Source organism: Aptenodytes forsteri, unplaced genomic scaffold, assembly GCF_000699145.1.
Source record: "Aptenodytes forsteri isolate BGI_AS27 unplaced genomic scaffold, ASM69914v1 Scaffold5, whole genome shotgun sequence".
NCBI classification, from domain to species: Eukaryota; Metazoa; Chordata; class Aves; order Sphenisciformes; family Spheniscidae; genus Aptenodytes; species Aptenodytes forsteri.
The window spans coordinates 1,897,014-1,911,727 of NW_008795672.1; the positions used below are offsets into that span (position 1 = coordinate 1,897,014).

A 14,714-nucleotide genomic window follows, 5' to 3' on the forward strand; every position below is an offset into this window, starting at 1 on the left:
CCTCAAATACTTACTGAAATGATCTGGTGATCCTAGAGTTGAAAACACACATGTCAGGAATTGAAGACGAACCTGAACTTCTGCACTGTGGCTGTATCTAAAATTTAAATTTGTATAAAAACGGAAGTTTATTTAATTGCTTATTGTCACAACTTTTTTCCCCACTCACACACATGCCTCTTAAAAGCATAAATAATTTCTTCATCTAAGTTTCTTTCTGAACTTCTAGTTCAGTATAGAGTCTAGGCTCCAGTTGTACACATTACAGACCCACACCAAACAAGTGGAATGACACACTCATTACTAGATAAGGTACTTTTTCTGTTGTTTGGGGGGGGGAAGGGGGGGAATGGGGTTTTTTTGGCATACAGTCCAATTCAAGTGCATCATTTTGTCATTAGCACCTTGCAGGATCTGACCTTAATTTTTTCCCTAACTTGTAAAATGCTGATATTTCTACTCTGAATTTCCGATCCCAGCTGATACACACTCTTTATAAAAATATTTTCCTAACTTATATAAAAATATTAACTTTATTTATAAGGTAGAAGCTTAATGGTCAAAGGAGCAGAACAACATACCATTTTGCCTGAATTTAAAGCAATTCATCCCACTTCCAAACAGCTTTTGAAGTAATTTCTCCCTAGAGCAATGTCCAATATAAAGGCGTATGATGAAGTAAAAATTTGACCCATAAATAACAACATTTTTCAATTGTGGATGCCCATACTCACATACTGACTTTGACATCTGTCAAAACATGAATAGTCTATTCCTCTGGGATTGGGAAGCTATACATTTGTGTATATACACCTTATTTTAATCATACAGAATGGAAAGTGTGGATGAATGTGTTAAACAGAAAAAAACTACTGCAAAGGTTAATGATAACAGATTTTAAAACTGAAACATTTGAATAATTTTATGATATGAAATCACTTTAAATTGATTTGAATACATAAAAATCTTCGTGCTTTATTTGTAAACAAATATTCAACATAATGTCTAACAAAAATGACACAAGAGTTGTGTGGTTTTTTTAAGGAAAAGGAAGCTATTTAAAATGTTATTATTTTTACAGACCTTTGTCTCCCTAAGTGTGTAATGTCCCTATAGAAAGTATTTACTTGTAAGAACACATCAGAAGCACCAGAAGAAAAGCAGAAAAGAAACGTTTAAGAACATAAAATATCAAACACTCAAAGTCAGTTGTGTACTTACAATGCATGTTTATGTCGTCCTTCCCTGACTGCCTGAATGTAGTGTACCAAATTATCAAAGAAAAGTTTCATCATATTAAGTTCCTTTTCTGCCCACCTGTGTCAATTTAAAGGGCAGAAAGTATTACAGTTTGCTTTAAAAGATCAGAAAAACTACAGAAATTAGAAAGCTATTATAGGAAAATTGCATACACATAAAACCAAAGTAAACATTACGTTTTCCATCTACCATGAATTCAGGAGTATTTTCCAGTACAGTACTCTCTTATTCCTTTTCATCGTCGTTATTTTCAGGCATAGGACCGACAGAGAACCCTCCCTTTTGAGACCATGAAAACTCTGCCTACAGGCCCTAATTCAGAAAAAGTCTAAGCCAAAACTCAGAACTGGGCATATATTTAAACGCCATCTCAAAAAGACCAAGAAAAATTGCTGATAATCACTGTAATCTTTCCCAGAAGTTACGGTAGTCCGTTCTCTATAGTTAGACTAGCTAGCTATATAGTTTGTTCTAGTAAGGAATTCTCTAATATATACCTTCATATTTTAAAGGGTTTTTTTTATAAACCAAATCTTCTATTACTGAGAAGCATCTGATATACAGTCAGAACAGAATGATGTAACATCAAGTTATTACAACCTTTTACAATATACTATCACTGGATGTCTAGTACTGTCTGCAAGTCCTTTGGGATTTTAAGGGTGGAAATTAAAAAAAAAAAAGTAAATTAGTCTTCACCTCAGTTACGACAGTAGTGCGTATTATGAAGAATCTTCTATTACTGAGAAGCATCTGATATACAGTCAGAACAGAATGATGTAACATCAAGTTATTACAACCTTTTACAATATACTATCACTGGATGTCTAGTACTGTCTGCAAGTCCTTTGGGATTTTAAGGGTGGAAATTAAAAAAAAAAAAGTAAATTAGTCTTCACCTCAGTTACGACAGTAGTGCGTATTATGAAGAAATCTAGGCCTGAGTGATTAGACAAGCTCATACAACTAGGCCAGATAACAGGCAGATGATAACCTTAGGTCATTACTAATTTGGACCACGCTAAAGGAGCAAGCCTTGCAGCAGTCCCCTAAATGTCATCACTTCTGCTGGTTTAGTCTGTTGGGGACAGGGGGCTACTTACATCGTTATCCAATGAGTATCATAACTGCTCCCAAATTGTTGAAACGTACCAAACAGCTTTGGAAGAAGACGAAGTGAAACTACTACTGATCTAAAGGAGAAAGAGAGAAATGACGACAATATATGATTGTTACAAAATTAAAATAGTCAATTTTAAGATTACTTTGAGAAGCTCAGGTTCAGTGAGCAAATATGCTAACTGAAAGCACTGGAAATACCCATGTGAAGTTTACCATCATGTCAGCCAATTAGTTTTCTGAATCCGAACTACACATATTTCAAATTCTTTACATGTAGTACTTTGGACACACAGCTGTTGGACAAGTATAAAAATAAAACAGTATACATTTTTCTTATTAAAAATTATTTAAATTTCAAAAGATAAATTCTTATTTTTGAGTTTCATAATACTTATCTTTTGAAATTTCAGCAAAATGAATATGTTTTTTCTACAAACAGATGACAGCAGAAATAAATCTGCCTCAAACTCATTACAGACACAAGTAGGTGTGTAGTGTAAGACAACTGTCTAGGAAAACTCAAGAAATGCGTAAACTGCATGTAATGGAACTTTCGTATCAGTGATAAGTATCTTCACATTTCTTTTATTAATTACTATCTCAGTATACTTGTAACTCATCTCACAAATACAGTTCTTGGCAAAAAGCTAACGACATAACACTGCAGGTAAATGTCCAGCAATTGATTGGTTGTATCAACAAAATAAACTCCACTTTTGCCAGTCTTCAAACTGTACAATCTCACAGCTTTGGCTGGTATTAAAACAAGTTATCTGAGGTCAAGGTATTACTTCTACCTCCAACCACTTCTTCACAGAAATTAAATCCCACAAGAGACCTGGTGGAAAAGAACTTGTCTGTTCCTCATCCACTTGCATGTAAAATCTAAATAACTCAATTCAAAATGCTTATGCTAAGGCACTTGACCTTGCACTCAACTGGCTAAGATGTGGACCCGATTTTACCAACTGGTAGAAAGGCAGTAACCTCTGGCAGAAGGCAGAACAAATGCAACAAGATGAGAAATTCAGGACACTGATAGAATAGAAAAATGGAACATCAGATACATCTATAACACCTTGAAAACTGTTTTTATACTTTTGCTTTTGTCTGGTTTAACTTGTCTTCCTGTGAAGTTAAGTAACTGTTACAGTCAACTTGGATTTCCTATATGTTGCAAAAATAGATAAATGTAAAAACAGATAATTTATGATTTAAGTTACCTGTTGTTTGCTAAATTTTCTAAGCAGCCTTCAATAAATCTCATTCGAATCTGTCTGTCAGTGAACCAGCATACTAAAGAACAGAGCAGCTTCTCTGCTTCATTTATTAACCCTTCAGAGAGATGAATCTACAGCAAGTAGAAAGAAAGGTCACTGAATAGTATATATTTATTTTCTTTTAAAAAATATTATTTTCTGGTATTCAACTTACTGCATCTTCATCCTGGACCAGATCCCACAAAAGGGTATTTCCTTTCTTACAAACATTATCCAAATTAATGTCCGTCACCGCATTGCTATTATATTGATGTTTATGAACTGCTGGTCCTGAACAAAATATAAAGACCGTTATTGAATAAATAGAAGGAACTATCTAATCTGAACATTATTCCCTAAGTGCATGAACAACAACATGCTTTATTTGTAAACTTGGCTATTTTAAAGTGCATACAACATTGTCATTGCAGCCTTTTTCCACATATGGGTTCTTAAAAGAAGACAAAACGTTATGACCATACAAGAAGTCAACAGGACAGTTAAGCCAATATTTACACTGGTTTTGGCTAATGGCAAGGTGCAATAAAAACAGTACTTAAGAGCTGCAGATACAACTGCTTTTTAATTTAATTAGTTTTAATTCATAGTGTAATCAAAATATTTCTTAAGTCTTTCTGTACTGCTGTGGTCCAAAGGGCGGTATCTTTATAACTACCATGGTTGGAAAGCAAGAAAGAAGCACATTTCAATAAATTCCCCTCATACTGCGTGATCTCCTATATCTAACTAAAAAACAGGAAAAACAAACACCATTTTTTATATACAATAGAGTATCAAAGTACATCATTTTAGAAACTCATCATGTTTTCACAAACACTGATAGACATTTTCCTTCTTCTATGTGGCCACAGCTGGCACCACTCATTTATCTACTATTTGATACTATTTTCATGTAACAGCAAAGTCAAGAAGAAAATTTAGATTGCATGCAGAACACTGTAATTATTCGCACGTGCAAAACTAGGGGTGTCAAAAATAATCTGCACTGAAGGCCTCATGCTCAAACAATAATTTGGATCTTCAGGAAGATGTGCAATATCTATGGAAAATATTGAAAAAATATGCTGATTTACAGCATGTTTTAACTACAAAGTTTTAGTAGTTTATTCAATTCTGCAGCGTAGAAAAAAAGTCCTTCCAAATTTTCAATGTCAGGCTGAAATTATAATTCAGTTCCACATAACAAGAAATGTTAAGCCTAAAGAAAATAGAGACTTCTTACTCAACTGTGTTTCAGGAAAAAATATAAATAGTACTGGTTTTACTGTCTGCTGGAAGATAGCAAACTTGGTTCTGCCAGACCAGCAAAGAAAAACGTCAAACCTTCACTAACCATACCCTCCATTATATTTAAAAAGAGGATAAAACAGAAAATAAAGCTGCCACAATAGCATATGGAAAGATGATATAATTCTTGAGAAGTGTTTTAGTAGCATCTTAAATTGCACCCTGAAGTAAACTGGAGGATTTGGCAGTGTAAGATGAAATAGCATAAAATGCCCTTTAAGGCAAGCTCCCTAAGATATCAAGTTATATTTTAACTCATTTTCCCAAAATTATCCCCTGTACAGCCCATTATGGTTAATTCATTTAAGATGACAAATGTACGGAATCACAATAAGATCCACCCACCAGAAGAAAAATCGCGTAAGGTTTCAGAGAGAAAAAAAATCACCTCGCATTTCAGCACCACCTTTCTTTTTACTTTAATAACCGATTAGAAAAAAACATTTGCTACGCTCTTTAGTGCCTTTATTTGTTTTAACTTGCATTAAAAAATCCAGTAGAAATGGGGGAAAAAAGATTTTAAAAAGGTAAACATTGCTACATCTAATGTGATACAAATACGAATCTCTGGGCAAAACAGTAAAATCTCAGTAGTCACCATGGTTTCTTTGGGCAAATACACATGTATGGTTAATATAATTTGATTATTTTAATTATTGGAGACTAATTCAAAATTATATAAGACCAAGTTAGAAGTACAATGTTTTTGTGTTTTCTTTTTATCACTCTTACCTTGACTAAGATGTTCATGATAGATAGAAGCAAGGTTAGGAAGGTGCTGCTGAAGATGAGATGTTAGCTCAGCATGTGAATTAATCTGTACAAGCTCTTCTTCACAGCCAGACTCTTCCCCATCAAAATCAGCCATATTTTTCTCTGATTTTGCACTCACTTGGGAACTACTGCAACTGACATCATCTGCGCTTAGCATATCATCAACCATATGCCTGTAAAAGAAGAATATTAGAATGGACAATATCAAAGAGAAAGATGTTTATAGCAGACTACAAGTGAGTAGACATGCCCCTAAAGCTAAAATTGGGATTAATCATCTGTCTGAACAGCAGACCTTCACAGGAATTTCAAAAACAATTACAGATAAATTGAAGGTCTCACTACCGTGATGATTGTGTTGACTTCTTTAATGTTAACTAAACACAGCATTTTCCAAAACAATTTTAACATTTTGTTAAATGTTGTCTTATTTATTCAATACAAAAACTTTACAAAAAAATTTAATCAGATGTTAACAAAACAGATTACTGTGTAACTACCTGCGATAACCATCATTGCTGTTAGACAAAATTATTCTGAATGATAGCAAAACGTCCATACAAATTTCTGCCCAAACTGAGTATTGTGCTACCACTTTTATTTCTGTTATAGAAGGAATCAGAAGAAATGTCAAGCTACCTACCCGTCATGGTGATGGTGGTGGTGGTGGTGGTGATGCTGTGGCCCAATGAACTGTCGACAGTTAAATAATTCATTTCCAATAGTTTCCCCAAGGAAGTCCCCTGTGTGAGTTATACAAGAATCTTGAGACCCTTGTGAAATGTGAGCAGTGCTCATTTCCCCTGTCACATCATGTTCTGCATCTTCAGCATGAGAACAAGCATCTAGCATTCTAATTCGATTATCCACCGGTGTCACAGAGTCAGTGTTAAAAACATGGTCCTTTCCTGCCCCATTATTTGCACCACTCCTCTCCGATGCCCCTTGTGAATCTCCCAGACAAATGCCTGTTTGTGATTCCAGTTTCCTGCTTCGTAGATCTGTGCTCCTACTGCTTTTCTGGGGATTATGACTCCTATCTTCTTCCTCTTCATCCTCCTCCTCTTTGAGAGCTTCAATATCTGCAATGTCTTCAGACTGCACCTCGCTGCCAGGGCTTCCAGCAGACTGGCTTGCGTGACTGGAGTTGGCCTCATTACTGGATCCGTCACTGTGGCCACTGCTACTACCAGGACCACTACTGCCATCCTCACCACTGTTGGCTGTCTCGTCAGAGCTTCCTTGCATGGATTCCTGAAATTATTGTTTGTTTTTTTTTAAGATTGGTGGAAAAACAGAACTCCACTGAAAATATATAATGAACATCATCATCATCATCATTCAAACGCCATCCTTCATTTATGAGGAAATGTGTCAAATCCATACGTTTTCATTCATTCTTTCTCAATTCAGTTGCCAATGACAAAATGCTCTGAGCAAGGTTCAGATTTAATAATTTAATTTTTGCATTACCTTATTTCTAACAGGGTATATGTGCAGGCTTTACACATACACAGAGTGACAGTGGGACACAAACAGTATGTCATGCAATCCCTTATTAAGAGATTAATCTTACTGAAATACAATTTAAATGCAAGAAGGTGGTTTTTTGTAGTGCACTTGTTCATAGGCAAGTACAATATATTTTATGTAAACTGCACAGAATATAAGTAAAGATTCTAGCTATCCACTATCCTGCTGCAGGTAAGCATACATGCCACGTACCAGTTCAGGTTTTGAAATTACAGGAAAAAAAAAAAATTTCCATAGCTAATAATAGGCAACTCAGTAACAAAATTCACAAAGATTTACGCTTTTACCTCTGTATCTGAAAGTCGCTGCTGTACATGTTTTGTTCTGTTAATAAGCTGTTCCTCCATTTCAATATCACTGCCTCCACTCTGATGGGTGTCACTGTTGTCACTACTTTGAGGGCTTGCTGCTGGTGACCCTAGTTCAAAACCACATTTCCCAGTTACTTTGTGATATATATTAATTGAAATGTAACAGCATTACAAAAAACTGCCTCAAATGATGAACTCAACAGCATTCTTCCTGCAAACAGTTGAACAAGGGACATAAACGACCTGCGTACCTAAACACTAAAAATTCTTTTTAGAACACTGAACATTTTACTACAAAATTTGTATTCTGATGTCTCTTCTTGCCAGTATATAGCACAGCTATATGAATTTCCGAGATTCTACACAAAATATAATTTTCATTTGACTTCTCATAAAAACAGAATTTCAAACTTTTACTAGTTTTTCCTCTATTCAAATTCGATAGCTGTAGAAAAACACTGTAGTATCAAACATATCAGATTGTGGTGTACTTCTAAAACTATACTTACAAGGTGAAGGGGCTGCTCTTCTGAGCTCCTCTTCTTCTGAAGGAAAAAAGCAGGATGGAAAAATAAGTGACTAAAAATCTTTTTGTCAGCACATAGTTGTCCATGATTCATAAAAATCAGCAGTAAGAAAAGAAAGGGCAACGACAGTAAAATGGCTTGGCAGCACCTTTAGTAATGACTGTGGGGAAATACACAGTCAAGTCAAAAAAAAGCCAGAAATAGCATGTAATATCAAAAACTAGGTAAAAATTAGATAAGCTTTTAAGATTTTTTGTAGCTATGTAAGTTACAGATGTTCAGCAGAACAAGAAGAGTTAACTGATAAGTTATGGACCATCTTCTGAATTTAAAAAAAAAAAGAAAAAAGAAAAAAGAAAAATACATACTACTATAGATATACAAACAGAATTGATCTGAAATAGAAAGCTTTCCAAATGCACCCACAAAACAAAGTTTTAATGCTTTCATCCTTATCCTCAACTTCTGCTTGAAAAATATGCCAGCATGACACTTTTTAAAAATACTTCAAGTAAAAAGCTCTATACATCCTTTTTGTCCAAAGTCAACAAGGAGACTATGAAAATTAAAAAATTAACTACCAGATCTATTGGAAAACCACATACCTTTTTTGTTTCCCATGGGCAGATTGGTACTCAGTAAAGATGCAAAAGAGCTTTGTTTTGACAGCTGAGCCTTAGCTGCTAGTGCATTATTCCACAGTGCTTTTATAAGCATTGATGCCAAATACAAGGTCTATAAACAAAACCAGATAACAGTGCCATTAAGAAGCAGTAAGTTTTGTATGCAAAGATCCGCTGTTAATCTTTCTCTATGCCAATACTACAGTTCACCAAAATAAACTCATCAAAATAAACGAATGCACAAAATAACGTTGTGTGAAACACTTTTTAACTTCAGACATGGAAGTTAAAATCTTCTATCAGTGGTTATGCAGTCTTCAAAAATCTCTGAAAAAAATTGTAATTCAAACACCAGAAGAGGCCTACATGAAGAAACATGACAACTTTACTCATCTAGTTTCCTCTCTTATGCATCAGATTACTTTTACATGCATTCCTTTAAAAAGACAAAGACAAATCCATAATGCTTGTTTAATAAACTAACATAATTTCTTTTCTTACTACAGTGATTTTGTCCGCCTTGTCTTTACCTGTTCAGTGTGAGCACTTGGATGAAGAGTTGAGACCAGGTTAAGAAGATGTCTAAGTGGGACAGGGTCCAAGTTTTTGATCAAAGAAGGAAACAAATCGTGTATGTAACGACTGCAATGCTTCAGCTATGAAGTACAGACAAACAGAGAAGATAACAGGAACAGCAAAATAAACTTAAAGAAAAATTCAAAGTTTGATAAAATTGCAGCAATTAAACATCATCTTTGCACAAAGTCTCAGGAAGCACTTGTCCAGTAATTCCAAACTACAGCAGACTTGCAATTTTGACTAAACTTAATCTTTATATTGTAAAGCACGTAAGATTTAGTGAAATCAAATGTAACAATGTCTTCCTCAGTCCCAGTTCTAGATTTGGTGAAAAGAAGAACTGGAAGTTTATTTTGCATTTTAACTTAAATATAACTTCTAAAATATTAGTGTATATGCTAAATCCTGAGGGAAATAATATTTGCAATGATTACCTTATTAGCAGTGGTAAACACAAATAAAGACATTACAGGCTAACATGAGACTGAGAGAACAGACTGTGTGAACTGTGTGAGGATTGTTTATAATTCTTTTGTCTTTCCAGTAATGGATGTCAAAAAATATGACAATGTGTTTAGCTAGCTACTCTATTTACACGTTAAAGTGACAGTGCTCCTAGATGTTTCCTCTTAGGTTAAATGCTGCTTTTCACAGTCACTCAAAGGGTTTCATTATGTTTGTAAGGATGCTGATATTAAAAAAAATAAAATAATGGTTACAGGAAGCTTCTAGAAAAAACATTCTTAATGTTGGTTACCACATATGCACCTCAAAAGGGTTTTTTTTAATTCTTTATTTATTTTATTTTGCCTTCCTGGCATATACAATATCCATGTCAGCAGTTTATAGGGTACAGGCCATCTTTCACAGGATTCAAACCGGAATGAAATTATGTGGGTTCTATACAAGGATGCATTTAAACGTCTTGAGATATCTGCTTCAACTCAGAGAAGATAAAGTTTTGTCAAAAAGTTAGTTTAAAAAGTGGAAAATATATTCTTTAAGGCCTTCTCTTCTTTTAGTGTAAAGGTGTCAGCCTTTTAAACAACATCAGACATTTAAACCTTTTACAGGAAGAAATCAGGACATCTTAATTCTGATATCAAACATATATATATTTTGAAAACATCAGTATGTCAAAATGAACATGTGAACTGTAAAAGAATTATCGCATTTGGGTAATTATATTAAGTTCTTAAAATAGTATAAAAGACAGAAAAAATCCAGAGGTCTAACACTAGTGTGAGTTACTGTATGTGTGAAAACATCAAGGAAGGTAAAATACCGCTTTAAAAATGTAAGTGAAATAAGTAATTATAAATTACTCTGATACAGAAAATTGTTGGGAGCTTATTAGAGTGAATGCTGTTATAATGAGCACTTATCAACATACCAGCTGCATGTTATAATGACAATGGACTACACAGGTATCAGAATGTGTATACAGTAGTATCTGCTTGAAACAAATTACAGAGAAATACTGAACACGTAAAAAAAAACCCTTCAAATTCTAACTTGTATAAAAGTATGTTCCCTATACCTGTTCAAAAAGATCAATTTTATTTCTCTGACCTTCATTTTGAGTGTATTTTTCAGAAAAATTTACACTGAAACCTTAAGGGTTTTTTCTGTTTGTTTTTTGGGGGTTTTTTTTGTTTGTTTGGTTGGTTGGTTTGGTTTTTTTAATAATAAAGGCAGAATGAAACCATGGAAAAAGAGTTTCCACAACAGGAAATCAAAATGTCTACTGTATTCAAATCCCCTAAATAAAAAACTTCACAACCTAAAATAAAAAGCATAGCAATCCATTAAAAGTAGCAAACAAGTATATCTTTCTGAAGGAAAAAAGCCTATCAGAGTTTCCAGGTTTACCAAGCAAAAAAGAAAATCTCAGTGCCTTCCATAGATTTTAACACCAGCACTGTAGCACAGCTGTAAACTTCACTGCCACAGTTTTCACCTGATTGTTCCCACCAGGAGTAACAGAAATGGAAGCTACAATACATAGGAGCAAGGCAATTTAGCACAACAGTAAAAGTATTACATCCACCCTACAATCTTCATCCCCATTCTTAGTGAAAACACTATGTCTTTGTTATACAACTTCATTTTTTTCTTGTATAAAAGTAGCCTAGGTGAATTCTTGCATCTAATGAAAAAACAGTAATTGTGGCAGTTACGTAACTTAATCTTCTGGTCAGCAAAACACTCAGACAGACAGACATGAAAAAGTAAGAAACTCAGCTTTACGAATATAAACCAAAATCAACTTGCCATTTTCTGTTTTTTTTATCACTCCTGCAATTATAAAGATTGTATATATACCTGTGCTGCAGCCCAAATACAGTCTATATGTTGAGTACTAAGTCTCCCTTCAGCCGCAAGAAAATTCAGAATCACTTGGCACTGTTTGATGATCTGCAAAGTGAGAACATATTGAGGAAAGATTTACTAGAACAAGAAGTTACTCCTTCATGTTTATACTAAAAATAATAATAATTTTATACAAACCTCAATGTGTAAATTTGGTCCAAAAATGTGCTCAACTACATTGTTGCTGATAAGCCAGTCTGCAAGCTCTTTTGCAATTGACCTAGAGATGAAAAAAGAGTGGAAACATACGTAAAATTATCTGCCTATAATATATACGCTGTGCTCTTCCCTAGCACAGCATGTCTTTCAAATTAATATCTGTAATTGTAGTAAGCATACAAAAACTTTTTTGAACACAAAGCATACTCAACATTGCCCCATTCAGGTAGGAAGCAAATGATTTCCGTATTTTTTTCTTTAGCTGGAAGACTAAAGCCAAATATCAACATTTCCCACGCACCCCTCTGGATCATTAGCAAACATGTAACCAACAACTCTACCAATTTTATTAGTTAATAGAGCTCAACAGACCACCTACAGACCACTTTCAAAGACCTCACAGGGAGGATTTTGATAAACACTGCTATTTAACCCAAGTTTATCATGAAATTCCAGAACGACTGAGTTCACAAATGTACCTAAAGGTGGGAGTGATAAAAACTATTTTTAAAGAATACCACTTAAATATTTTTAGATTCTCTTCCATAAATAGCAACTCATATAGCTTTAAAAACCTATGTTTTACATGGCCATACTTACAGACATGTAGCATACAGATGCTTCAAAATGCTCATTTTGTTTCACCCATAACAATAGGGAACTTTACCCACTGCCAATCCATAAGCAAGCATTCGAACAGAACAGGACAAAGAAAAAACTGAATTTTCCAAAACAAAAGTTGAACTTCCAGAAAGGACTGCCTTGTCTGGAAACTAGTGCATAAGCTCCTTTTTATTCCTTCCTTTCAAGCAAACGTTTGTTTACCCAGGTTTTGGCACCAGAAGCAATTAGAGGATATCACAGTATTTAAAGCACAGCCTGTAGTTTAAACGGCCCTGGAATAAAAGCGCTCTGTTTCACAAGGAGGAGAGGATGGGAGGGAGGGAGGGGGTGTCTTAGAGGACTACAGGATGAATTACTTTTACCACTGCTATCTGTGTCACATTTACGGTCACTATTAAAATTCCAGGATTGCCAATCTTTATCATCCACAATAAGAGAACAAGATTCTTTAGGTAAAAAGAAATTGCCTTTGTAGGTTTTCCAAACAGGATTCACTTTTCCAGGGCATGTTGCCAGTTCTTCAATTGTTTTGAATTGCCTGATCCCTATGGATGAACACAGCATAGTTCCCATTACACAACACACCCCATTCCTATACTGTCCTCTTCTAGTCTAACTCCAGGACATGGGGAATCAAATATTCTTATATTGTTCAAAAAAGATAATGTCCCCTAACATTTAAGTAATAACTGGCCTGCAAGGTACAACAATTTGCCAACAGTATCATTGCTGGGTTATTAATAAATTAGTTCTCATACTGTAAAGTCAGTTTGACAGGGCATCTGCTCAAAGAGATAACAAAGATAAGCCAGGTCTGTTCCATGAAATCCAGATCTACTTAACTTCCTACAGCCTCATTTCAAAACAAAACCAAAACGCAACCACCAGCCCCAACACCCCGAAGATGCCTACCTCAAACCAAACTTTGGAGCATGCACATTACAGACTCATTCAGGGCTTGGATTTCTGTCCAACAAAATCTGAAGTAAGACCTTTTCATATACGAGCTGTGGTTTTGCAGATTTTACAGCTAAAGGAATTTATTATTCATTTGAATATATGCTACCAGCCTCCTTCAGCAACAAACATGGCTCTAAAAAATGCTCTTGTCCACCTGCCTCCATGCTGACAAGCACAAGTGACCATTGTGGCATTGCCCACATAGCTCAAGAGACTATAGCTCTGTTACTTTTCATTTTGTCAGACAGCTGGTAGACTTGATATTACAGATTCGTCTTAAATCACAAGTGCCCAACCCACACTCTGAAAACTGAATGCAGCCTGCAAAAAAGTTCCTTGAACTTACAGCCTATTCGCCCCCAGCTCCTTCTTATGGCTTTACATTGCTTCCCCTTGCTGTGGGCAGAAGTGCTCCTGCTACATGACCAAAAGGTAAGCAGAAAGCCTCCTAGTTTGCATTTTGCACGTATAAAAGGTAGACAGATCTAGTCACATGAATGGACATATGCCCACTAGACGACGCAGGAGACCTGAATGGATGCACTTCTGGTTATGAAACGTGAAAAAAATCATTGCATAGTCCTCCATAAGAGGCAAAAGCCTTAACACCTGAGTCATAAGTCAACGGAGGTAATTTTGATCCAGGACCACTTAATTTCTTCCTGGATCTGAATTTTTAAACCTGTAGCTTTCAGAATGAATCCCAGATAAACACTGCTAGATTCACTATGTGATGTTAATACAAAAGGACATGCTGCTCCGTGTGTCTCTTTAAACCATATACTTCTGCTAGTGGCACAATGTCCATTAGACATTGTATCCAGAGTCATATGTTGCATTTTAGCTACTCCAAAGAACAAAAACTCTCTTACAGAGTGAGTTCCCTTCACATTTTATTAAATGAGTATGGCAGTTCTCTATCTCTAGTCTGCAACATTTTTCTTCTGAGAAATAATGGATTATTCTTTTGAAGGAATGCCTTTTTTTAATAGATGTATTCTCAGCGGTAAAAAACTCTTTACCCTACTGGTGAGCTCAATTGTGGTAAAATCACATCTCAGATTTCTGAAGGTAAACATTCATTTGACATGGATTTGTTGAGGAAGACCAAAACCAAGAGGATCCTTGTGAAAGGCAGAATGCAGCCTTTGCGTTTCCCAGAAAGAACTGTTCCTCCCAGAAAGTTTTGCTGAGGGCACACCAATCACTAAATATACTGCCTTTTAAAATGACGAAGCTATTACCAGCACTAAGTATTTTGTTCTCTGATATACTAACAAATATACTTATGATAGCCGATTC

At 35.1% G+C, this 14,714-nt stretch overlaps 1 protein-coding gene across 1 annotated transcript in view; it reads right to left on the reverse strand.

Annotated features, from left to right (window-relative positions):
* Window positions 1-14,714, reverse strand: part of USP34 (ubiquitin specific peptidase 34) — a 124,490-nt gene that overhangs the window by 74,609 nt on the left and 35,167 nt on the right. Inside the window, exons 8-20 of the mRNA XM_019472921.1 lie at window positions 11,808-11,889; window positions 11,622-11,714; window positions 9,248-9,373; window positions 8,700-8,829; window positions 8,077-8,112; window positions 7,544-7,674; window positions 6,367-6,977; window positions 5,682-5,896; window positions 3,817-3,932; window positions 3,606-3,733; window positions 2,364-2,453; window positions 1,222-1,317; window positions 15-97 (exon numbers count right to left, since the gene is read on the reverse strand). Coding sequence (XP_019328466.1) covers window positions 15-97; window positions 1,222-1,317; window positions 2,364-2,453; window positions 3,606-3,733; window positions 3,817-3,932; window positions 5,682-5,896; window positions 6,367-6,977; window positions 7,544-7,674; window positions 8,077-8,112; window positions 8,700-8,829; window positions 9,248-9,373; window positions 11,622-11,714; window positions 11,808-11,889 — 1,937 coding nt within the window. The remainder of the gene's footprint in view (window positions 1-14; window positions 98-1,221; window positions 1,318-2,363; window positions 2,454-3,605; window positions 3,734-3,816; window positions 3,933-5,681; window positions 5,897-6,366; window positions 6,978-7,543; window positions 7,675-8,076; window positions 8,113-8,699; window positions 8,830-9,247; window positions 9,374-11,621; window positions 11,715-11,807; window positions 11,890-14,714) is intronic.